Raw genomic sequence first — 26875 nt, 5'->3', positions numbered from 1 at the left:
CAACTGCCTACTTGGCCAAATACTGACAGAGTTTGTGGACTCAAAAGGCTTCCATATAGGCAGTGCATGTCAAGAGCCGCAGGTGATCACTGACCTCTTACATAAGAGCGTTAATTGTTAAATTAACAACAGGAGTTACTGTGCACTTCCCATGCAGGAGCTCTGTCTTCAGTGAGTTGTATTATGAGAGTTAACTGTAAAACTAGTTCTCAAACAGTTTGCGTGTGTGTGTGCAAATTGTTGAAATCTTTACTTGGTATAGAGTTGATCTTCTGTGTACGAAGTTAATTGAAAATGAATCTTAATGGAGAGTGGGACTGGGAAGGGGAGAAGAAGAAAGGGTGTGAGAGTGGGTGGGAGGGCAGGTAAGGTGGGAAGAATCACTATATTACTAAAGTTGTACGTATTAAATTTGTATTCCTTAAAAAAATAAATTTAAAAAAATAAACTGTTGCCAAAGGAGGGAAAAAAACCTGCCTTCACTTTGTTCTAAACAACAGTGTTTCATAACTCAAGACTTAAAGAACAATCACACAAAAAAAGTTTAAAGCAAAAGGAAAGACAGTGTGCTCTAGCAATTCAACATGTTTCACAAACAGAAAATGGAAAGAAAAAAAAAAAAAGAAGGGGCCAGTGCTGTGGCACAGCAGGTTAAAGCCCTGACCTGAAGCCCCGGCATCCCATATGAGCTCCGGTTCTAGTCCCAGCTGCTCCTCTTCCAATCCAGCTCTCTGCCATGGCCTGGGATAGCAGCAGAGGATGGCCCAAGTCCTTGGGCCCCTGCACTCATGTGGGAGACCCAGAAGAAGCTCCTAATCAGCTCAACTCCGGCCGTTGTGGCCAACTGGGGAGTGAACTAATGGATGGAAGACCTCTCTCTCTCTGTCTCTACCTCTCTGTGTAACTCTTTCAAATAAATAAAATAAATCTTAAAAAAAAAAAGAAAGAAAAGAAAAAAAAACGCTTTGAAGCTGAAGGCAGAGCACCTGCTCTGAGCCCAGTTCCGGCTAGCAACCATGTGACCTCAAACAACTCATGACTCCTCCAAGTCTCAGCTTCCACCTCCGTGCAACGTGGGTGACATTAACAACCACCTCACAGGCAGTGGTTATGGTTTCTATGGTATACTCCTTTGGAGCAGAAATGCTAAAAACATTACAATCCCAGTGTCTGGCAAATAATGGATGCTCAATTAACCTTTATAGAATAAATGGAATCACCTTTTAAATAAACCTGAAAGGTGAGAAAAGCACCATGCACAATGGCACTGGGTGACACTGAGCTGTCTCTTTGCACTGTATAGACTAAGCACACGAGCCTTCTCCCTTCGTGCCCATCTGCTGCGTATTAGCCACCTCATATGCAAATTCAAGCAGCAAAACTTCAGGTCCCTTGAGCAATGCTGCTACAACTCAAGATATCATAGAGACTGTATATTTAAAATCCTCAGGTGGGTTGCCCTAGGACAGACTTACCTGTTATGACTTGAATTCCATAAGTGCAAGAACTGATCCTCACTGCCCACATCTGCCTAACATAAAGTAGGCACCAAATAACATGTGCAAAGGTCCTGGGACCAGTGGAAACATAAACAAGGGAGCCTTCTAAGAAGGCAGGCCAAAGTGGTTGACAGCAAAGGCACTCTGGACCACATAGGACCCTGTAGGCTGGGTGAAGTTTTGTCTTTACCGTAAGAGCAACAGAAGGCCATGGAAAATTTTTAAAGAGGTGGCTGGCAGAGCAGGAAGGGAGGAAAAGGACATAACTAGATTTGTATTTGAAAAAGACTGCACTCTGCAGGTTGAGGCTGCTTGTTGGGTTACGGGGGGAAAAGGGAACACAGCAGTCAAGCCAGGTTGTAAAGTGGGCGCAGAGTGGGCCCTGTGCTGTGGTGCAGGGAAGCTAAGCCTCCACCTGGGACACCAGCATCCCATATGAGCACCAAGTCCTGCTGCTCCCCTTCCAAGCCAGCTCCCTGCTAACGTGCCTGGCAAAGCAGCAGAGGGTGGCCCAAGCACTCAGGTCTCTGCCAGCCACCTGGGACCTGGATATAGTTCCAGGCTTTGGCCTGGCCCAGCCCCGGCCATTGCAGCCATTTGGAGAGTGAACCAGTGGTTGGAAGATTCTTTCTCTGCCTTTCAAATAAATACACGAATCTTTAAAAATAAAGTGAACGTAGTCCAATAAGGAGGCTATTCCTACAGTCCATTAAAAAGATAACAGTGCCTTGGTCCAACATAGTGGAGATGGAAAAAAGTGGACAGATTCCTTTTGTACATGTAGACAAATCAATGGGACCTGACTTTGTGAATGAGGGAAAAGAAAACACGAGCGTTGATACTCCATGTGTACCAACTACCTTGCAATCAACCGTGACAATACGAAAACTATGCATCTCACACAGAGCCTGACACACAATAAATACTTTTAGCAAATCGCTGTTGCTCTTACCACAATCAATGCCTTCTGAAAAGTTGCTATTGCTCTCTGTTCTCCCACGGAATGGCACCTGTCGGAGGCCGAACACCAAAGCCTAACGCCCACAGGGCTGAAGGCACAGGCGATCACCAGCTGGCCACTGAGGCAGCTGTTCCAAACAAACCCATCTGACCGCCCAGACATTCATTTCGCCTCAGCAGACCTCAGCCCGGGAGACCATTATGGAACGAGAACACCCAGCCGGGATGATCACAGTCATCTGAGAGCCCGGTAAACTGAGGCACCACGGTGGCTACAAAGGGAACCAAGCAGCAGGCGCAGGTACAGGACAAGGAAATGGGTGTCTTGATTTTCATCTCCGGGCAGTTCCTACAAGACTCGGCCTGCATCCTGGGCACTACGAATTTATAACTGCCCCCTCCCACGTTTTCCAGGTCCCCTGCATACAAGGCCCTGTCATCCCTTGGCTTAATACCATGCATCCTCTCGCCATCGAACCTACGTCTTCGGCTTCCCTGCCTCTAGCGCCCAGTGCACGAAGATCCCCAGACCGTCTGGAGCCCGAAATACCTTAGCTTCACGCTCGCGTTCCTCCGCGGTCTGAGTGCGCTTCATGCTGCCACTAAAGTCGCCTTCGCCACCGCGAGCCGCGTAGATCCCCGTTCGGGACCCCGCCTCCTGCTTGTAGTTCTTTCAGAATCCTGCTCCCGCCCGGCGCCATTCGCCCTGGGATCAAATAGAACTACGTCTCCCAGGATGCAAGGCGGCGACGCCCAGGAGCACCTCGGGGCTTAGAGCTGAAGAATTTCCCAGGTCCCACAGCTGAGCGAGCGTAGTCCGCTACGCAGCAAGCAGAAGGCCTGGAGCGCAAGAAGAACTACATTTCCCAGGAGGCAGCATGCCCCGCCATGTTTTTCCCGTGCTGCTCTCGGCCAGCCGCCGGACACGCCGTGGGCGCTATAGCAACGGTAGCTAGCGGCGGAGAGAGTGTGGCGGTGAGTACCCTGGGGGCGGACCGGGGGTGGCTACAGGTTGGCGGACCCTCCCCGTGCAGCGCGGGCGGGCGCTCTGAGCTCTGCTCTGCGGCCTGCAGAAGACCCTGGCCTTGTGCTCGCATAAAAAGCGGCTCCACGGCGTTAGGCCTGAATCACAGCCCGCCCTTTTTCCCCATGCCCAGGACCGAGTTGAAATTTTATATCTCAGCCATAAACCCTTAACGGATGAGATTTGAGGCTGCGAATTGCTGTCCCTATCCAGATCCTTCAGTCGTTCGTTTGTCCTGAATTAGGAGTTGGTTGTCTGTCCCTGCGCCTCCTGAGTGGCCTGTTCTTTGCCTGACTGCTTACTATAATTTGTGTGTCCTCTCGTCACCCCCATAAGCTGTTAGCTCCCTAGAGGCAGGGACACGGTTGACCATTCTGGTCTCAGTTCCTGGTGGCGGTTTATTCACGCCGTGAATATTAATATGGTGCCCACCAAGTACCCAGTCCTGGTCCCCACCAGCTGTGGACAAGACCCATACCCATCCCAAGGTGCCTGTACTTCGTTAGTGCCGACAGTGAACTGGTAAGTCAATAAGGTAATTTCAGAGAGGCGACGGCTGTGAAAGCAATAAATGTAGAGAAATAGAGTGGTGGGGAAAAGCCTTTCTGGAAAATTGAGGCGAGACCCCAGCTGATGCAAAGGCCGTGAGCCACACAAGGGAAGGGCCGCTTCGAAGGAAGTCAAGAATGAGGTTGGAGCAGCGCCGTGAGGACGGGTAGTGTGAAATGGTGTTTGAGAGGCCCTGTGCGGTGTACCGGGTTTCTTAACCTCCACCCTATTAACATCCGGGGCCAGCCACTTCAGTGGTGTATGTCAGGCGCACTGTAGACCGCTAAGCGTCATCCCACTGGATGCCGGTGACACCTCCCCTTCCCAGTTTGGACACCAGACAGCCACTGGCCAGCCGTGTGACTTGGGCGTGATAACTCCTCTGTGGCTCAGCTTCCTCGTCTCTCAAGTCGCAATCTCAAGAATACGGTGACATGTTGAATTCATGGACGCATTGAGAATCATGCCTAAGCTTATAGCAAGCATCCAGTAAAATGTTGGCACCGTCATCACCACTGTTGTTGTGAAAGCAACCTGAACTCTGTCATGGAAAAGTCATTTTCACAGGTGGACGGTGTTTACGCTTCTTGACAATTTGCATCTGAAAGTTGACCTTTCCCGCGGCAGTGTTTCCAAAAGAAATAGACACTCTCCAAGGTTGTCAGCAGTTTCTGTCACAGCAGAATACCGTGGTTGTCAATCTCCTGTGGATTACCGTAAAAGCTAAGAGCGCTCTCCCTAAAAGATAGCGCAGAGCCACATATGCGTGCCAGATTTTGTAAGCCCTCTCTGTGCTTTCAGACCCTCAGGTGCATGGGCTCTGTTTGCTCATTCAACAGCGTGCTGAGCTATTCAGGCCCTGTGCCACCCTCCAGAGGTGAACAAGACACATAGACTTGCTCGTCTCTTGCGGCTCACCCTCTAGGACAACGGTTCTAGCATTCGGCTTCCTAGGTAGGTCAAAATGAAAAGAAAATCCTGGAGGTTGGTTTGATTGGGTTGTAACCTTGACATGGTGTGGCCCACTCACATCCACGTACAAACTAGTTACTGTGATGAGATTCTGTAAAAAACAGAAACTGAGAGTACCAGATTTAAGTATACAGCCTATGTGTGAAGACTGTTAAACCCTGGAGCCTCACCTAGACTCATGGCAACAAAGGCAGTACACCACAACAACACAAACCCATTTTATAAATTTATGAAACCTCTTTCACAAAACTTGGACCTACCCACTCATTTGTACACCCTGCAGAAAATTAATATTTGAGTAATATTGACATCTCAGACATATATGCTAAATATTTTGAAGTTACTGGCTCCCTTTCAGAGTAACTGTGAAATATGTGTTATTGTCTCCCCTTCACAGTTAATGAACTGAAACCCAGAGAGGCTGAGTGACTTGAGCCACTGGTAAGTGATGTGACAACCAACCAGGTGAATCACGTTGCTGAACTGAGTTTCTTCAAGATTTTTCTTGAGAATTCTTTGAGAGGAACAGGGAGGAAGTATTTCTTAAATCTGAGAAAGTTTGTTGGTTTCTTTTTGCCTTTCTTTCTTCCCAGAAAGAGGAATAAGAAGAGAGAAGGAAGAATGATAATCTTACCTCATTTCCTAAGCAAACTATAGGAAATCCACTGTTGAAAGGAACACTATCTCCATGATTGAATGTGATATAACTTTTAGAATAGCAGCTTTCATCTTCTTCAGGCAGCCACATGTGGGCAATAAGATGTCCATTAAAGTTCTAGTCCCTTATTGGTTTTATATGGTACATTCCAGTGCATAGTTAATGTAATAACTTGGAAAGAGTTTATTTGAATTTTCTTTTCTCCACAGATCAGCCATGTCTGGTCCCACTGATGAGACTGCAGGAGATCTGCCTGTGAAAGATATAGGTCTAAACCTCTTAAGAATGGAAGGGTTACAAGGTCTGGCCAGCTGTTATTTATTACAGTTATGATCTTTGATCAGTGATTTCTTTACTTTTAATTTAAAGTATTTCTGATATTCATACAAACCAAACCATTTAAGTAACTATATAGCTCTTGATTGGACTAAACAAGAAGATGGAGAATTTAGAACACATATGGTATTTTACTGCGTGAGTCAATTATCAACAGCTCATAGCAAATGTAAAATCCCCCTCTGATAAAGAATTGTTATAAATCATCTTTTTAAAATTCCACACATGAGTAGAAACTACATAGAGAGTATCAACCCTCCAAACTAAATTGTTTAAATTGCATTCACCATTAAAACATTTCTTTATGTTGAAATTTTATATAGGAGGAAATGTCAAATTTTAAAATTTTTGCCTTTCAAGTTGAGTATCTCAAAATGAGTTGTTTATGCAAGTGATAGTAACTTTTTTATCAAATTAATGTACATTAAAGATTTTCTTGATCCTTCCATTTATCCCTTAGAAGTTGCTGTAGAACTCAAAAGCACTTTAACATGAAGGAAAAAAAGCATTACTTGAAGGAACAGTTTAGAGTGCAGAATTACGTTTCTGTTTGTACGTCAATATGTGTGTCAGCCATACTCTCACGTCACTTCATTTGCTATTGAGATTTACTCCACTAAGTACATTATAAGTAGCCACCTTTATGTCACAAAAGTGGCCAATGAATGTATTGTTCACTGAAAAAGAAAAATTTGACTACAGACATTTTATTGTCAAAAGTAAAAAGTATGGGACCAATGTTGTAACATCGCAAGTAAAGCCACTGCCTGTGACAGCGGCATCCCACATAGATACTGATTAGAGTCCTGGCTGCTCCACTTCCCATCCGGCTCCCTGCTCATGCACTTCGGAGACCCGGAGGAAGCTTCTGGCTCCTGGCTTCATCCTTTGCCCAGTCCCAGCTTTTACAGCCTTTTGGGGAGTAAACCAGCAGATGTAAGATCTCTGTCTCTCCACTTCCTCTGTCTATAACTCTGCTTTTCAAATAGATAAAATAAATCTTTAAAAAGAAAAAAGTAAACATTATATATCAGCTTTGATTTCGATCTTTGAGCTTTTGAGCTGAGTTCAGTTACTATCTTCAGTAAACCACCAGAGGACTTTATTATCTGTCAGTTTGTTGTATTTTTATTGGAGGATTACTGAAAATTGACTACCTTACAGAGACAAGAAAAGTACCACATTTATACATCCATAAAAAGATACCCTATATGCATTCTACATGATGTAAAAATTCTATAAAGATATATAAGATAGCTTATGGAGAAATGATTTGGAAGCTCTTAAGTGGCAGTTTAAATTTTGGGAGCCTTTCTGATTGTTCTCACACTCTAGTTTCTTTTTTCTTTTTTTTTTAAAGATTTTATTTATTTATTTATTTGAAAGTCAGAGTTAGAAGAAATAGAGGTTAGAGACAGAGGTCTTCCTTCCGTTGGTTCACCCCCTAGTTGACAGGTAGAGTTATAGACAATGAGAGAGACAAAGAGAAAGGTCTTCCCTCCGTTGGCTCACTCCCCAAATGGCCGTCACAGCCAGCGCTGCGCTGATCCGAAGCCAGGAGCCAGGTGCTTCCTCCCGGTATCCTATGCGGGTGCAGGAGCCCAAGCATTTGGGCCATCCTCCACTGCCCTCCCGGGCCACAGCAGAGAGCTGGACTGGAAGAAGAGCAGCTGGGATTAGAACCCGGCGCCCATATGGGATGCTGGCGCTGCAGGTGGAGGATTAACCTAGTGAGCGACAGCGCTGGCCCCTCTAGTTTCTTTTCTATAATGCTCGTACATTGGAAAAAAAAAAATCTCTTAGTCATACTGTGTTATTCTTTTCAAACTGTTGGCTTTGTTTAAAAAAAGATACTCTGATTTGTGATTTCATTATCACAACATTCAGCATATGAATTGAAATCTTCACTCAATCAGAATTCCATTGTATATTCTTAAAGAATTATTACATAAAAAATTCTTAATGGATATTGTTCCTCAAATCTCTATTAACACATGAATATTAGTAGCAGAGTATATAATGTAAAACAACAAGGGTTTTTATTCTCACCTCATATCACTTATGCAAACAATGCTGTAACATTTTCTGAAGTATTCTTAATTGTACATCACAAAAGGGAAAAACATAAGAAGAGTGCATTAGAGATTATATTGAAATAAGGCACTGTTATTTTTAGAGGCTGTTTTAAGTAATCCCGCAATTAACCATCCTCACATTTTTGCAGAAGCTTCAACAACACGAACGATGAAATCTCGCCAGGCGGTGTCACGTGTCAGTCGTGAGGAACTGGAAGACAGATTTTTGCGTTTGCATGATGAGAACATTTTACTTAAACAGCATGCCCGCAAGCAAGAGGATAAAATTAAAAGGTTATGATAAAAAGCTTTTAGCTTTTTTTCTTGACTCTGTAAAGTTTGAAGAATAATTTTTTTATAAACTTAATTGAAAACCCCACCTAGAATCTTTTTGGAACAAGGCAGGTTGTAAATAAATACAATTTTTAAAAATGGAAAATCTTGCAAACTAGAATTATAAACCTTGGAAAGATAATAAGTGTTTATTATGTCTGAAGTTGCTATTTGAAAGAAAAGAGCTAACAACTTTGCCATGAGCGTAGCATGTCTGTAAATAACTTTTGGTTTAATATTTATAGTTTAATAAGCAAATGGCCAAGACATCTGTTTTTAAATGTCTTCATTTTAAAATGAAAGGTTTTAAAAGTAATTAAATATTCTAACTTGTTAGACTGCATGTTCCCTTAAGATTTGGGGTCTACTAACGAAACATCAGTTTAGTTTCTGGAACTTATCTAACTTTGCTCTCATTAGTCTAGATTCAATATTTATTTCAAAGGGTCTCTACTGTTTCTGAAGAAACATAATGTTACTTTTGATTTATGTGCAAAAACTGCAAGAATGATTTCTTAGGAGTAGATATTCTTTCTTTTTTATCCCTATCTTTTGAATTTATTTCATTAAAAACAAAAAAGTAGATTCACATTTGTATATCTGAGCTTGTCTATATGCATATTCATATTCTTGATTTAAAAAAAAAAGGTGAGACAGGCATTGAGGAAAGAAGACAGGGTTTGTTCCTGCTTACAGTTCATCCTAAAAAGATGATTGCAGGTCAGTTGCTGCTGTATGGATGTTGTTTTAACAACCCCAGAATTGCTGCATCCGGGCCTTGTGCTTTGAGTTGGCTATTTTCAAGATGTGATTTACTTACCTGGTTCCGTTTCTGACAAGTAGCACACGTCAGCCAGTCACGATGAGATATGTGGTCTATGACCGCTAACTAGGAAAGAATTGCGTTCATAACCTTTACTTCATTAGTAATTTATCCTAGTCAGAAAATAAAAAACAACTCAGTAATGAGCTATATAGGTTAATGGGAAAATACTGGGCTAGGAGTCAGGTTGCACGTACGTCTTCTATTGTCTATTATGCTGGTAGCCTGTGGTCCGTTTAAGCCATATAACCTCCAGGGGTTTTATTTTACTGAGCCCTGTGAGTTGTGGTCAGATGAATGTTATGACCCAAACCCCGAAATTCCTTTTCAGTCTCACACCATTGACAGTGACCTAGTCTACTGTATCTTTAAATTTATACCTAAGATTTAATTAGTATCTTTTTTAATATAACTGTAGATTCTTTTATAAACCACCTTTTAAAACTAGCAGATCAAACTTTAGCAGATCACTTTTGATTCATTAATATCACAAAAGAAATCAAACAAGTTTTTCTGTCACTGGATAGACACAAATTTAAATATCTTGTCAAAGTTTACTTGAACATTATTTAAGTAATCTGAAGACACTATAGATGTGTTTTGTTTGCCTTAAAATTAGGGTCATTTGTTTTTCTTAGATGGTGACTTTTCATATTAAATCTCTGTCTTTTGAATGTAATCTATATTTCTGTGTGAAAATCTCTACAACAGAACATTCAAGAATTTAGGTTGAAAGTTGGTATCTCATGACTGTTAGATGACTACCTTATATTCATGGATGGGTGATTTGTTGGGCGCAGGACCCTACACTTACTAAAGGACTAGGCAGAGTTCGGGGCTCTTTGGGATTATAATACCTGGCAAGATATCCCCCATGATATATCATTCTCTGGATTAGGTGGAAAAGGAACTAATCCATTGATTATTTTACTAGGATGTTTGTGGTACTGTTAGATCTTGGTTTTTATTATCCTATATCCCTTATAAAGCATGCTTAATGGACGTGCCTCAAGGGAAAGAGAAAACAATCTTAACTGATTATGTTATGCATAGCTCTCCTGATGCCACATGCTGTCGGCCAGAAGTGTAGATAGACATGTATTACTACCGCATTTACAGAGGACTCTGCTTAGGGGGGTGAAAAAAAAAAAAAAGAGGTTGTTCTATGACATCCCAAAGCTATTAAGGATCTTTTTATTTCACTTTTGTTCTCTTAAGTAAAAGCTTCTGTCCATAACCATGCTAAAATAAAGCAAACCCCATTTAAAGAAAAAAATGAAGTGTGTTTTTATTTTCAATCTCCTGTCTGGGTCTTTATAAAAATAGATTCACTATAAACTAGAATCAGCTATTGAAGATGTGCGACCAATTTTGTAAAGTCTTGAACTTGTGTCTCTCATCAAAGCCACCTTTTCTTTCTTGTCCTGCCAAGATTTTTCCATTCACTGTCAGGCATGTTTTCCGTACGTGTATATTACATCACCCTCATGTGCCCTTTCTGTCTTTTGTTCTGTCTAACCAGTTTTTATCAGAACTTAAAAGAATCAAAGGTAGAGGTAGAAACCTCTAAGATGTCAGAAGCACAATTTACGTCTAAATTTCAAAGTAGCATTGAAATGATACTTTTTGCATCGTTATTTTCTACTATCAAACTGAATGGTTCCTGAGCACTAAACAACGTTTAGTGGTACATTTTGGTTTCTTTTGAATTTTTCATTGGGCTTTAAATGTGTGTATTTTAACATTCTTATATTTCTGAATGCTAGAGAAACTGAAAACAATATTTTACCTAAGTGCTGCCTGATCTTAACACACTTTTCAGAAGTTTTAACTTACTGTGGATTGCAGATATAACCCACCACATCCACAATCTGTAACTACATTTAAGTGCATACAGCATTCCTATATAAGGTCATGCGTTAAAAATTGCATTTCAGGAACATATGGAGTAAATATGTGTCCTCTCTTTACCAACCTTAAATGATAAGCCTTAGGAAACTGTTATTTGTCAGTGCTATAAAGCAGATTGTTGCCCAGTGGTTTCAATTATCATCAAAGGGTTCTTCACAGGCAGTAATAGTTACATCAAAACCTGAAATTTATTATTCAGGTTCTGCACTGAAGTCTTCACAGTGATTATGTTCCTTTCAACAGAATGCATTTTATGCTGACTTCTCACATTCCTTTTCATCTTTTTATTATTTCCCTAGAATGGCCACCAAGTTAATACGGCTAGTTAATGACAAGAAAAGATATGAACGGGTTGGTGGCGGCCCCAAGCGGCTCGGACGTGATGTAGAAATGGAAGAAATGATTGAACAGCTGCAAGAGAAAGTTCATGAGCTTGAAAGACAAAATGAAGTCCTCAAAAACAGACTCATTTCAGCCAAACAGCAACTTCAAATCCAGAGTTACAGGCAGACACCATACAATTATATACAATCTCGTATTAACACTGGGCGTAGAAAAGCAAATGAAAATGCAGCCTTGCAAGAATGCCCCAGGAAAGGTAAAACAACATTTAACCTTAAATCCTAAACTGAAGTCTTATGATTGTTTTACACACAGTGTCATTTCTGTATTACCCATTTTTAAGTGTTGTTAAGTTTCTTCTGTTTTTCTTTTACATTTTTTAAAAAATTTATTTATTTATTTATTTGAAAGGCAGAGTTACAGAGAGACAGGGAAGTCTTCCTTCTATCCACTGTTTTACCCACCAAATGGCCAGGGCTGGCCAGGCCGAAGCCAGGAGCCAAGAGCTTCATCTGGGTCTCCCATTGTGGGTGCAAGGGCTTCATCTGGGTCTCCCATTGTGGGGAGATTGTGGGTGCAAGGGTTCCAGGACTTGAGCCATCCTCCACTGCTTTACCAAGCACATTTGCAGGGAGCTGGATCAGAAGTGGAGCAGCCAGGACTCAAACCAGCTCTCATAAGGGATGCTGGCATCACAGGCATTGGCTTAACTCACTGTGCCACAACACTGGCCCTGGCTTGCTTTTTCTTAAAATCATAACATTGTCGTGAGATCATTTTACTTAAGAATCACCAGATTGGGGCCAGCTCCATGGCTCACTTGGTTAATCCTCCACATGCGGTGCCGGCATCCCATATGGGCGCCAGGTTCTAGTCCCGGTTGCTCCTCTTCCAGTCCAGCTCTCTGCTGTGGTCCAGGAAGGCAGTGGAGGATGGCCCAAATGCTTGGGCGCCTGCACCCACGTGGAAGACCAGGAAGAAGCACCTGACTCCACACAGCTCCAGCTGTAGCGGCCATTTTGGGGGTGAACCAACAGAAGGAAGACCTCTCTCTCTCTCTCTGTCTCTCTCCCTCACTGTCTAACTCTGTCAAATAAAAAAAAAAAAAATCACCTGATCACTATCACTTGTTTTAATAAACCATTCAACACAGCCCTTCATTCTGTTACAAGAAACACATATGAAACTAAGTAAAATTTGCTTTAAGTTTGACCTTTTATTAATATTACAGGTGGAAATCACATGACTCAGGCAAGTGGAGAAATCAGCTAATTTGCTTATATATGATCACACTTACTATTTTAAGCAATCACATTTAAGTTCTTCATCCAAAGGCCTTTTTTGAAACCTGTAGAAGTATTGAAATCTTTCACATTGTGTGGAGCCAGCATGGAATGTGCATGTAACTAGGGATTTAAAAAGTTGAATTCTTGCTCCTCCACTTACTAGCTGGTGGCCTTGGACAAATCTCCAAATCATTCTGAGCTTGAGTTTCCTTTTCATGTAAAATAAAAATAATAAAGCAGATAACCTTAAAGGTTCATCTCTAAAAATGGGCATAGGTCAAATAACATAAAACAGCCAGGAGGCCAGCGCAGCGGCTCAGTAGGTTAATCCTCTGCCTGCGGCGCCAGCACCCTGGGTTCTAGTCCCGGTTGGAGTGCCAGATTCTGTCCCAGTTGCTCCTCTTCCAGTCCAGCTCTCTGCTGTGGCCCGGGAGGGCAGTGGAGGATGGCCCAAGTGCTTGGGCCCTGCACCCGCATGGGAGACCAGAAGGAAGCACCTGGCTCCTGGCTTCAGATCCGCACAGCGCACCGGCCACATTTGGGGAGTGAATCACATTTGGGGAGTGAATCAACAGAAGGAAGACCTTTTCTGTCTGTCTGTCTGTCTCTCTCTCTCTCTCTCTCTCTCTCTCTCTCTCACTCACTATCTAACTCTGCCTGTCCAACAACAAAAACAAACAAAAAAAACAAAAACATAGCCAAGGGACCAACGCTGTGATTTAAGCAGATAAAGCCATGGCCTGCAGTGCCGGCATTCCATCTGGGCGCCACTTTAAGTCCTGGCTGCTCCACTTCTGATCCAGCTCTCTGCTATGGCCTGGTAAGGCGGTAGAAGATGGCCCAAGTCCTTGGGCCCCTGCAGCCAGGTGGGAGAAGCTTCTGGCACCTGCCTTCAGATGAGCACTGCTCTGGCCATCACAGCCATCTAGGGAGTAAACCAGCAGATGGAAAGTCTCTTTCTCTCTGCCTGCCTCTGCCTCTCTGTAACTTTGTCTTTCATGTGGGGAACCGCAGGCTGGCCACATGTGGGAACCTCCTCTACATTGTTTGCAGCAATCGGTTGACCACAAGGCCTACGAAAACAACCAGGTGAAACAGATGAAACAGAATGGACTGCATAAACAACTAGGAAGAACCAGGTGAAACAGATGAATTTTCGACCTGAGGCTATACGTGCCCTTTCATCTGATTGGACGATAACAGCATAAAGGGACATTGGGATCTGGGCGGGCTGCCGCCGTGCCCCCTCCTTTCTTTTCTCCTCTCCCCACTTTCCTTCTGCCCCCACAAGTGTGAAAGTTCCTTGAGAACCTATGAACAGTGACCGTGTTGTGACTGTGTTGAACCCTCGCTGGCGAGGGCCCGACATTTCAAATAAATCTTTAAAAAAAAAAATCTAGGCTACAAAGCAATTCAGTTGCATAGACAACCCTCAAAGTACAACCTAAATAATTCTAATAAAAATTCTCAGTTCTCTCCACCAACAAACTTTTTTTTGAATTTTCTTTTTTGACAGGTAGTTAGAGAGAGAAAGGTCTTCCTTCCATTGGTTCACTCCCCAAATGTCTGCCACGGCTGGCACTATGCCGATCCAAAGCCAGAAGCCAGGTGCTTCTTCCTGGTCTCCTATGCGGGTACAGGAGCCCAAGCACTTGAGCCATCCTCCACTGCCCTCCCGGGCCACAGCAGAGAGCTAGACTGGAAGAGGAGCAACCGGGACTAGAACCCAGCACCCATATGGGATGCCGGTGCCACAGGTGGAGGATTAACCAAGTGAGCCACAGCGCCAGCCCAGCAACAAACTTTATTACAATCGACCTGAAAGTAAATATTTTCAATACAGTGTTAAATCTCATTTACTAAGGAGAGAAGTGAAATTTTAAGTCTCATTGGTTTTTGTTTTGAATATGCTCACATAAAGACCAAACACTTTTAGATACATAAAAAATCATGTAAAACTTTGGTCTCCAGTCCTTGAAAGATGAAAACAACACCATAGGAACAAGAAAGGAGAAAAGTTTTTTGTCATTTTTCTCCCAAGTAAAATGTTCCCACTCTCTGTTTCCTAGATAGGGATTCATTGAGTTCTGCCATGTGGGTGGCAGGGTTCGGGCCATCTTCCACTGCTTTTCCCAGGCCATTAGCAGGGAGTTAGATAAGAAGTGGAGCAGCTGGGACACTAACTGGTGTCCCTATGGAATGCTGGCATTGCAGGCAGTGACTTAACCAACCTTAGCACAATGCCAATCCCAGGAAAATTTTTTTTTTTTTTTTTTGACAGGCAGAGTGGATAGTGAGAGAGACAGAGAGAAAGGTCTTCCTTTGCCGTTGGTTCACCCTCCAATGGCCGCTGCGGCTGGCGCACCACGCTGATCCAAAGCCAGGAGCCAGGTGCTTCTCCTGGTCTCCCATGCGGGTGCAGGGCCCAAGCACTTGGGCCATCCTCCACTGCACTCCCGGGCCACAGCAGAGAGCTGGCCTGGAAGAGGAGCAACTGGGACAGAATCCGGTGCCCTGACCAGGACTAGAACCCGGTGTGCCAGCGCTGCAGGTAGAAGATTAGCCTACTGAGCCGCAGCGCTGGCCTATTTATTTATTAATAAATAAAATTTATTTATTTATTTGAGAGTCAGAGTCCATCTTCTACTGCTTTCCCAGGCCATAGCAGAGAGCTGGATGGGCAGTGCAGCATCTGGGTCTTGACCGGGACTAGAACCCCGGGTGCCGGTGCCGCAGGCGGAGGATTAGCCTATTGAGCCATGGCGCTGGCCCAATCCCAGGAAAATTTTAAGTGCTACAGGAAAATGCTTTCTTTAAAGGAGTCCTATTCATGATCCATTTTCAAATTACCTTTGTTCAAGTATGGATTTTCTTATTGTGGGTTCATTTTGACTTAAATATGAAGCTAAGGTTTGTGAATGACTGGTTTTAAAATTTAAAAAACTGGATATCAGATTTTTGAAACCTGTTTTTCTTCATACTTTGGTTTATGTTGGAAAGACCTAATTTGAAGACTGGTTCTTTAGAAATTACTGCAGGAGCTCTAACTCTTAAATCAAATCAAATTCTAGATTATATATAGTTTCCTTGGTAGAATTTATTAAGTGGGCAGCACCTAACTGCTGCATTTTACTTAACACCCACTGGTAGCTGAGATTTAATATTCTTTTGGGCAGTATATTTCTAATTCTCTGCACTACAGAACACGTACCTTAGTACCTAAGAAGAGATTTATTGTATTACAGATACCTGTTCCATAACAAATCAATGATCCTTCTTTACTAACTTGACTTGTATAATACTTTGTTACTCTATTCTTAGGTATAAGAGTCCAAGATGCAGATGTAACAGAAACCTTACAACCCATGCTTACAAAATATGACAACAGTTTACTTGAAGAAGCCAGAGGAGAAATAAGAAATTTGTAAGTATTCTTTTTCATGGTCATTTTAGAACTTTGTTGATCATTTCTTTTTGTAATCCCTTACTTTCCTTTGTTTTAAGCGAAATTGAACTATATAGCTAGTTCTGTGGGGTAATGACTGTTAGGTGTTATATAACATATATTCAGTAAAGTGAGGAAAATGACCCAATTGCATCAATGGAATGGTTTATAGGATAGTCTTCTTTCTTATTTTACCCCCCAAGAGAATGGCATAAAACTTTAGAGGCAACATTTCCATCCCAGAAAGTCACAGGTAGATTTTATCAGATCCTGAAACAATTAGCTCTTTCTGTGGTTACAAAAAAAGGAATTGGGGGGAGTAGCTGAAAACGTTGGTGTTATCAAATACAGATGGATTTCACATTTTTTCTCCCTGTGCTTTTGCATTACTACATTCTACCACATACATGGTTTCGAAAAAGTTACATCTGCCACATTTAACTGACTTTGCCAGTTAATCTAAGCTTTGTGATTTCAGAGTCTGTGAGTCACACAAATCAAGGTAAGGCTCCACTTTATCTATATTCCTTCTCCTGATGATCCAAAAGAAACAACACTGAATAAGGCAAGAGAACATGACACAGACGCTATGCTATGTAGATTGTTACTTGAGAATAATATAGGCTTACAATGTTTCTTTTTGATGAGTTTAGATATCAGTTAAGTAGGAATTAGCCTGCAAGAAGATAAAAGTAAAGGATTAAACATAATCTTGTTACCTGATAATAAATTGAAAAGCCAGGATGATTTATTCCAACTTCCTAAGGCTCTTTACACTGGGATGCTGTCAGACGTGGTAGAGATAAATGCGTGCCAGAGACCACTGAGTTATGTTTGACAAATTTCCTGCCATCTCCCTCTGAAGTGTTAATTTGGGTGATATAAGCAGATGTGCATACATATGAAAGAACAAAGACTTTGAAATTATCTGAAGACCAGATTGTGGAGTACACAGTAGGTGATCAATAAATTCTTATTTAATTGAATTGAACCAAAGTCCAGTCCACTGTCATATAAAAAGCAGTGTTTTGAATTGTTCCATATGTGTTCCAAATATTCATGTGTAACTCTTCCTGTTTCACTATGTGCAAGGCAATTAAGCTAAAATTTTTACCTTTGGTTTGTATTGTAAAGAACTTTGGGCCAATCTGAAGTACTGCAAATTTTTCCGCAAGCTAAAAGTTCTTAAAAAGGCTCTTTATTTCAGAGAAAATGTTGTTCAGTCACAAAGAGGCCAGATAGAAGAGTTGGAGCACTTGGCTGAGATCCTAAAAAGCCAGTTGAGGAGAAAAGAAAATGAAATTGAGTTGTCTCTTCTTCAACTTCGAGAACAACAAGCTACAGATCAAAGGTATGTTCAAACAGGAATATCACTTTGATAAGGTTAAATTAACTTAGAATACTTTATCATGTGCCTTAAGAGGATACATTTATCTGGTGTATTTGAAAATCGTGTTTTTACTTAACATTCTTCACATAAGCCTTCTCTAGACCCACTAACTTCTATCAACAACTGTACTCCAAGGGCAGTTTTCCCTAACCTGCCCTGCTTGTAGGAAGCTTCCAGTGGGTGGAAATCACCTCCATCTTGTTCCTGTTGTTTGTCCCAGTGGGCAAGACTGCAGGATGTTCTAATAACATCTGGTTATGACTACCAAGAGAAATAGAGGTGACAAGAGCTCAGCTGCTGGCACACCATGTACAGAAGTCCAGCCTTATTTTAAGTTTTTTTCAGCTTTACAAGGAGATAAATTCCATAATATGGTACTAATTTGTGATTCCAGAAGGATGTCAGCATTCCTAACAGTCTCCTAACATATTAGCTCTCCTAATATTGCCTGGCAATCTACTGGTTGTTGTAGATTACAGTGGTACCTATCAGTACCACTTGTTACCTTTTCATTTTTGACATTTTGAAATGTATAATGTTGTCTTGCCCATCCTCCTAGGTCATTTTTTGTTCCTAATACCACTTCTCTCAGTTCTTTGCCATTGGGCATTACACAGAACTTTACCTTTTTCCTGTATTCTTTGCTGGATTATTTTTTCCTCCTTTTATGGCTGTTTCTCCTGCTTTTCTGTCTGTCTGATTTAGACCAAGCGTACCCAAAAGTAAAGAAAGTGGTATATTGAACCCTCATGTACTCATCTCTTAACTTTGTACTAATATCTTGCCAATCTTGTTTCACCTGTCCCCTCATCCTTATTTTCTTGCGCTAATCTCACTCATAAATACTTCAGTATATGTCTTTGTCTAACAAGAAATGCGTTTCGTATAACCTCTATGCTATTAACACGTCTAACAAAATTAACAGTTCTTTGATAACTTCTAATAACCAGTTCATATTCAGACTTCCCTGGTGGCTTTCTGTTCACTTCAATTAGAATCCAAATAAAGTAGACATATTTGGATGTAGTATCTCTTATACCTCTTTTATTTCCCTTTTTTTTTTTTTAACCATAGTTCCTCTACATATCCTCCCCACCCCTCTTTTTTTTTTTTTAAAGATATATTTATTTATTTGAAAGGCAGAGATACAGAGAGAGAGGAGGAGAAGAGGGAGAGACTCTCATCTGCTGGTTCACTCCCCAAATGGCCACAACAGCCGGGGCTGGGTCAGACCGAAGCCAGGAGCTCCTTCCTGGTCTCTTGTGTGGGTGTAGGGGCCCCACGCACTTGGGCCATCATCCACTGCTTTTCACAGGTGCATTAGCAGGGAGCCAGATCAGAAAGTGGAACAGCTAGGACTCAATCCAGCACCCACATGGGTTGCCACACTGCAGGTGGAAGCTTAACCTTCTGTGCCACAGTGCTGGCCCCGTTTTTCCCTTTGTCCATGTGTATGATGTCGTGTCTGTGTAGCTCAGGTGGTTATTTAGAAAAAGCAAGTAATGTTTCCTAGGTTTCCATCTCACATCTTTTAACTAACCTTACATGGTAATACATAATGAAATTTTTAAAAGCTACATAATATCAGACTTGCTTTAAAAAATAGGGGAAGGGGCCAGTATTATGTTGCTGCAAACTAAGTTGCCTCCTGCAATGCCAGCATCCCGTATGAGTGCTGGTTCAAGTCCTTGCTGCTCCAGTTTCAATCCTGCTCCCTGCTAATGCGCCTTAAAAAGCAGCAGGAAAATGACCTAAGTATTTGAACCCCTGCTGCCTACTTGGGAGACCCAAATGGAATTCTAGGCTCTTGGCTTTGTTTGAAACCATTTGGGGAGGGAAACAGCTGATGTGAGATCAAGGAATCAATCAGTCTCTCTCCCTCTCGCTCGCTCTCTTTCTCTCTCTCTCTCTAAATCTACCTCTCAAATAAATAAATAAATCTTTTTAAGAAATGTAGGGAAAGGTGTTGGGCACAGCAGGTAAGGTACCACGTGGGATGGCTGCATCCCATGTAGGAATGCCTGGCTCAAGTCCTGACCCCTCTGTTTCTGATCCAGCTTCCTACTGATGCACACCCTGGGAGGCAGTGAATGATGGTTCAGGTATTTGTACCCCTACCACTCACATGGAGACCTAGATGTTGATGTTGAGGTCCTAGCCTTGGCTTCAACCTGGCCCAGCCCTTGTTCTTGCAGACATTTGGGGAGGGAACCAGAGGATAGAAGATTGTGTGTGTGTGTCTGTCTTTCTGCCTTTCAAATAAAAATAAGTAAATAAAAACTTTTAAAAATTAAAAAATAAAGTAAGCTAAAGAAATGTATAAAAAATTTATTTTCAAAGATTTAATAGGTTTGTATTGTCTTTAATAATTTCTGTACCTGAAAAAAGTATGTAAAATTAAATTATGTAAAGAAATCCTATATATATAGTAATATTATGTTCTGTTCTAAGTTCAGGGCAAAATAAACATGAATATTTTTGAGAGCTATATTTAAATAAAAGGATGTAATTTGAACTCTGACTTTAAACCATAAAAGTTATCCCATGTTCTCCTTTGAAGACCTAGTGTAGACTAAGCTTTCTTGGAAAATCATGAAGTAGTTACTTCTGAAGAATACTGCTGAGGAATGAGACCCCAGCACTGAATGTGGTGATCTTAGTAAATTGCTACTGGCTGCACTGAAGACATTATCTGCATATAAAATTTCACATGGATCAATCCCAGACTCGGCCCATTTCCTGTGAGCTTTACTTAACTTCTGAGTACAGGATTATCAGGGACTGCTTCACCTGGGTTATTTCTCAAGTTCCCAGAGAATAAGATAGAACTTTGTCAGCCATTCCCTTTTCCCAAGTGATAGGATCATCTAGAAGCTAGACCACCAGTGTTAACAGAAAGGGAAATCCAAAATTTCTTCAATCCTAGGACTAGAACAGCAGCAGAAAAAAATGGCAGACACATACTTTTCTACCACAAATATTGCAAGAAACAAGAACATATACACCTGGGAGAGTTTACCTTAATTTAAAAACTGAACTGGATACATGCCTTTGATACAGGCCTTTAAGTTACTACTTGGAACACCTGGATCCCATGTCGGAGTACCTGGTTCAAGTCCTAGCTCCACTTCTGATACAGCCACCTGCTAATGCACATGCTGTGACACAGCAGATTATGGCTGTAGTACTTGAGTCCCAGTCACCCACATGGGAGACCCAGTGGAATTCCATGCTCCTGTCCTCAGCCAGCCATTGCAGGCATTTGAAGAGTGAACCAGTAGACGGGAGATATCTATCTCTGTCTCTCTCCCCCCCACCCTCTCTTTCTCTCCTCTTCAAATAAAATGAAAGTAAGTAAATAATAAAATTTTTAATACTAAAACTAAGCTGAGGTGTGGCCATTTTGTGCAGCAATTAAGTCTCTGCTTAGCACACTCACGTTCAGCATCAGAGTGCATGGGTTCAGCTCCTGGCTCAGGTTCACTTCTAGCTTCCTGCCGTTGCATACTCTGGGAGGCAGCTGCTGATGGCTCAAGTACTTGGGTCCCTGCCATCCGAATAGAAGGCTCTGATTAAGTTCTGGGCGTAAGGCTTCAGCCTGACCAAACCCCAACTGTTGCAGGCATTTGGGGATTGACCATGCAGATGGAAGATAACTCTCCCTGCCTCTCAGTCTCTCCACCTCTCCCTCTCCTGCCAAGTGGATCTCCTGTCTTTAATTAAAATAAAGAACTAAACCAAGCTCTCTCCTGGGGTCTATATCTTTCACATAAACCAAAAATAGGCCAAAAATAGACCCCAAAAAAGGCAAAAAATAAATGAATTTATACCCTACTTCGCTGATTTTTAAACTGGAAATTGTTATTTGCTTAGAAGGAAGGATACCTGTAGTGAATAGTGTAATATTTCTTGAAATCCAGTTGTTGAAAGTGAACAAATAATTCAAAATAAGGGTGCTCAAGGCTTTTTATTTTTAATATGTTTACATGAGCTTAAAATTTTAAGAGTAATGGCAATTTTTTTGAGACTAATGGAAAACTGTTGAGAAAATGTTGAGGAGAATATAAAACTTGGTATAATTTACTTTAGAAAAAAATCACAAAATGGAAAACATATTTAAACTTCTCCTTCGCGGGTACATTATTTCAGATTTGAAATTCTAGAAGTCTGATCTGGATGTTGGACTCCTTGTTCTCAAGCATGAACCTAACATACTTGTAATCTTCAGAGTGGCAGTGCTCGATATTTATGGCAAAGAGCCTTTTCATAGAATATTACAGAACTCTTCGTAGTATGTGTTTAATAGACCAGTTTGGTTTGGCATCAACTTGACATAAACTTTTGGTTATCCAAAGCCCTTAATTGCTTTGAAGTAAAAGCCCAGTGCTGCTCTTTTTTATTAAAATCATGTTTTTTCCTGTTGTTGTGGTCTATTTTGGAAGACTGAGTTGTGATTTTTGCATATGTTCTACATAATGCCTCATTAGCAAAAAATCTTGTATCATTTACAAGTAGCCTGAATGTCTGTGTTGTTTTGAACAAAAATCCATATTAAAATTTAAACAATATAAAAATGCACATTTTCTGCTTATTAAAAAGGCTGTCTTAAATTAAATGCAAAGCAGTAACCAGTGAACACATGTACGTGAACATTAAAATCAGAATGATTTTACCTTTTATTGACTTTTTCAATTCCAAAAATATTTATCCTCTTAACTAAATATGTGTAGCTAGTTTGTACTAAGTGTTTTTTTTTTTAAATAAATGGTAGGGTGTTTACCTTCTTAATTAAAAATCATGTAAGTGCCATAATGTCCCAGAGGAGGAAATTTAATCCATAAGCATTTCAAACACTCTGACTTGCCCTCTTCCCCTTGGCACACAGTGGACTGTCAAATCTTACAGCAGAGAGGCCTTTGCAGCCATGCATTGTAAGAAACAGCTTGCCTTTGGGGGCTCACACATTCCCCTCTGCACAGATACAGGATTACTTCCCAGCACTCTTTTTTTCCTTTTAGGATTTTATTTATTTATTTGAGAGGTAGAGTTTCAGACAGAGAGAAAGACAGAGAGGTCTTCCATCCACTGGTTCACTCCCCAAATGGACACAACAGCTGGAGCAGGGCCAATCCACAGCCAGGAACCAGGAGCTTCTCCCAGGCCTCCCACACTGGCGCAGGGGTCCAATCACTTGGGCCATCTTCTACTACTTTTCCAGGCCATAGCAGAGAGCTGGATGGGAAGAGGAGCAGCCAAGACACGAACTGGAGCCCCTATGGGATGCCGGTGTAGGTGGAGACTTAGCCTACCATGCCACAGTGCCTGCTCCAACTTCTCAGTACTGTTAAGTTCTTCCTTTCCTTCTCATTTTGAGAAACTGCAAAGCTACAGCAAAGTGGAAATAGTAGAGTGAGCACCCAACTCACATACTGTCCACCTTTTAGCATATTTGTAAATAGCACAACAAGCCTGTTCTGCATTCTGCATGCTCATGTCCAAGCCTTCTGTTCCTCTCCCTCTCTCCCTCTCTCCCCTTCCCCTCCTCCTCTCCCTTTCCCTCCATCCTATCTTTTTTCCCTTCTTCTCCCATTTGAGAGTCAGGTACATATTTCACTTCACCCTTTGAACACTGTATCTTCTCGGAACAAGGATGTCCTCTTGCATACCCACAATACTGCTGTCACATTCTCATCCTTTAGTGATGACACAGTAGCATCGGCTGATAAACAGTACATATCCAGATTTCCCCAGTTGTCCACATGACGTCTTTTACAGCTAGATTTCTTTTTCATAACTGCTTTGGTTTTGTTTTGGTCTAGGGTCCAATCAAGGGCCGTGTGTTGAATTTTAGTTGCCCTATCTTTTAGGTTTGCTTTGTCCCAGAATGAGTCCCCACCCTTTTCCAGTCTATTGACAGTTGTTTGCAGGAATGTCCCTCAATTTGGATTTGTCTGATTGCTTAGCCCCCTAATTTGGAGGGCACATCTGGTTCTCTGATGGAAGGGTAACTGGGGCCAGGGATAACCATCCAGACATGTCTCAGGGGGGTTAAATTGTTGTTTTAAAAATATATACTTGCCAAGTTCTTACTGTTCTTCTGTATACCTTAAAATCTATCCAGTGAAAATTATTACACTCAAATGCCATTTCTTTTATTCCTGAGGTTTTTATTAATAGTAGTATTAATATTTTTCGGGTGGCAGCTTGACATATTTCCCAGCACTTTATATAAATAAGCCACAGAAATTGTTACAACTAATATTAACTGGTACATACATGACAGTACAAGGAAGTTAATGACTTAGAAGCGTCTTAGAGAAAGGAAGCAACTTAGAAGAGTAGGCAGGTTAGCTTCTAAAACTAGATGTAGTTGTTGGCTCTGTCAGTGAAGGGCCTTGGCCAGAGTCTTTGCTTCTCTGAGCCTCAGTTAGCTACCTGAACTATAGAGTGAAGAAGTTGAAATGGGCAAGTGTTTTACAATATTCTAAGCAAAAGCCATTTTCTCCCTAAGGACCTTCTGTTTCTAAAAGATTTTGCCTGCTTAGTAAGCTCTATTTATTCATCAATTTTCCTCCTTTTTGTATTCATCAAAAACTTACATCATGCCATTCACTCCTTCTAACAATTGTACAATATTCTATATTATTCTACTGAGTTGGCATAATTATACCAAAAAATGAAAACAATGCAAAACATTTAGTTTGCTTTGGCAGTTTAGTTATCAGTAAATATACATTTCCAATTGGGTTTTCTAAATGTTGCTGTTAGGTTCTGAATCCCATTCCTATTACTGTAAATTAAACTTGATCCTAAAAGTGGCCCCTTTAAGAAGATGAGCCAGGATTTGAGTTCTTACTATGTCTCATCAGTGTTTGGGAATACTCCTGCTCCCTGTTTTCAGACATGTGATTGTGTGCTGTAGAGAGCCCAATAGAGCTGTCCCCTCCATTCCTGTCAGTGGTAACAGTCAGATAATACTGAGTTATGATTTATGGTTTGGCCTAGCACCGCAGGAAAGTTATAATCCAAATGAAAATAAACAGATTTTTTCCTTGATGTAAGAGCACTGGTCTCACCTATGAACTCAGGTTGCAATTCTGAGCAAAATCATTTACCTTTCAAATAGACTTTCCTTAGCTATCTTAGTGGAACTTATTCCATTCAATTTGTTAGCAGCCTTCTGTAGTTCTGTTCGATATTGGAACCCTTGCTAGTGATTTTTACTGGTGTACCCTAAATAAGAGCTATGAATGACCTACATTGCTTTTAACGATGCACTTACAGAGTGTCTGCTATTGTTTTAAAAACAATCTAAATTTTTTTAAACCTAAGGTTGTTTGCAACCTTATCTCAAATTCATCAGCCTAAACTTACTGCTCAAAAGCATCTTCTCCATTCTGTCTCGTAAGTAACTGACCTATTTCCCATATCCCAGCATCTCATAGCCTTGCTTCTGTGTTCTAAAGCCATCTCCTATAAATGGCGTTAAATACTATATTATAACATTTCAGTGACAAAAAATCAACAGGCTTTTTTTTTAGCTTTCATAATCCTGACTGTAGCAAAGAATGAAATGTTGGCAGGACTAGAGGAAGGGAGTTGAGTGCCTGGGGAATGAAATATATGAAACTTTCACTGGAGCAAAGATTTTTGCTTCTTAAGCTTTCATATTAGACTATACATTACATAGCTCCACTGAAAGTTTTTCCTTCTCCAGTGTATCTGAGGTTTTAAGTTTCTGGATTTATTATGGCACCCAGTAGCAAAGCTGGAGTCAAGTGTTTTCAAGACTTCCATTAGAAATTCCTCTTTCAGAGTTTATTGCTTGACTGTTTCAAATTATATGAGAGAAACTTGGCACACAGGTTGTTGAGCTGGATTACTTTTTTCAACATAAAATCTAATTTATCTCAGTTTGTTTTTAATCTAGAGATAGGCCAGCAACTCTTCTCATAATTTAGAAGATTTGATCATAATTCTAAGTTATATGCCTTGAAAAAAAAAAAAGAAAAAGACAAACTGCTTTTTCCAAAGTTAATTGCTCATAGTTTTTTCAAAGTCCTTGTTGAAAATTTGGGGAATTTATTTTTACACAGCACTTAATTAGAGTGCTTAATATCTGCTTACAAATCATTTCATCATGTGTAATGCAGCATGTATGAATTGGTGCATGTCTGTCATAGTTCATCTGAATGTTTTTACCATGCCTTCTTTCTGTTACGTCATCATCCTGAAAATTTGATGTTCCCATCATAGTGTGTAGAAGAGGGCAAAAAAATATTATGTGGAGGTCACTTAAAATATTGCTCATTGGGCAGGTGTTTAGCATAGTGGTTAAAATCACCAGATAGAACACCTGTGTTCCATATTGGTTCCATACATGGCTCTCTTCTAGGTTCCAGCTTCCTGCTAATGCCCAGACTGACTCTGTGAGGCAGTGCTGATGGCTGATGTAGTTGAGTTCCAACCCCTACTTGGGAGAACTGGATTGAGTTCCTGCTTCCTGGTTTCAGCCCCAGTCCAGCCCTGGCCATTGGTATTTTGGGAGTGAACCAGTGAATGGAGGAGCTTGCTTTCTCTCTTTCTCTCCCTCCACCTCCCTTCTTCTCCCCTCCTCCCCTCCCCCTCCCCCCCCCCACACTCAAAAAACAAACAAACATAAAATTAAGCCTCTGTTCCTCACAGGAGACCAACCTGCTGCCTGTTCCACAGCATACAGGTCTAGGAACAGCCACTTAGCAACGACTGTAGCTCCATCTTTCTCACACTCCTTGCCATCTTTTCATGACATCTATTTTCCTCTGCTGCCTTATTCTTTTCCCATCTTTAATCTGTGGAAAAATGTTGTTGGTTGTCAGATTTGGGGTGCTTTTCATTGTATGACTTCTTAAAGGCCAAACTGTATTCATCATATTGCTGATTTTCAAGTTTGTCAGTGTACTTTGTATCAGTGACACAGCACTTTTAACTTCCTTTTCTTCTCACTGTTACACTTCAGAAATATGCAGTCATAATAATGTATGTATTCAGTCCCTAAAACTGATCCAAAAAACTGATTATGAAAGACTTGCAGGTTTTACATCTATGCAGGGATGGCATACTCCATAGCAAACTGACTTTAAATTCCACGTTATTGTTTTCTAAATAACTGCTTTTTCTGTGTACTTGTTGGATATCATGAGTGTTCATATGCAATGATTTATCACTTTGCTTAGCAATATGTTGAAAATTTTAAACTCCAAGGAGTTTAGGAAAACATTCAAGAAAGCATC

General features: G+C 41.2%; 2 protein-coding genes across 8 annotated transcripts in view; one reads left to right on the top strand and one right to left on the bottom strand.

Annotated features, from left to right (window-relative positions):
* Positions 1-3111, bottom strand: part of FTO (FTO alpha-ketoglutarate dependent dioxygenase) — a 413000-nt gene extending 409889 nt beyond the window's left edge. The window contains exon 1 of the mRNA XM_062177305.1: positions 3010-3111. Coding sequence (XP_062033289.1) covers positions 3010-3054 — 45 coding nt within the window. The 5' untranslated portion in view covers positions 3055-3111. The remainder of the gene's footprint in view (positions 1-3009) is intronic.
* Positions 3112-3319: 208 nt separating this feature from the next.
* RPGRIP1L (RPGRIP1 like) overlaps positions 3320-26875 on the top strand; it is a 110190-nt gene continuing 86634 nt past the window's right edge. For 4 of the 7 annotated variants that reach the window (XM_062177302.1, XM_062177296.1, XM_062177301.1 and 1 more), the window contains exons 1-8: positions 3320-3434; positions 4834-4986; positions 5402-5445; positions 5872-5963; positions 8223-8367; positions 11440-11738; positions 16090-16192; positions 17421-17564. In XM_062177302.1, the coding sequence (XP_062033286.1) occupies positions 5879-5963; positions 8223-8367; positions 11440-11738; positions 16090-16192; positions 17421-17564 (776 nt within the window). In that variant the 5' untranslated portion in view covers positions 3320-3434; positions 4834-4986; positions 5402-5445; positions 5872-5878. The other 3 variants (XM_062177298.1, XM_062177297.1, XM_062177300.1) reach the window with 3 other exon arrangements.

This window comes from Lepus europaeus, chromosome 19 (assembly GCF_033115175.1).
Source record: "Lepus europaeus isolate LE1 chromosome 19, mLepTim1.pri, whole genome shotgun sequence".
Taxonomy (NCBI): domain Eukaryota; kingdom Metazoa; phylum Chordata; class Mammalia; order Lagomorpha; family Leporidae; genus Lepus; species Lepus europaeus.
This window is presented reverse-complemented; position numbering and strand designations above follow the sequence as displayed.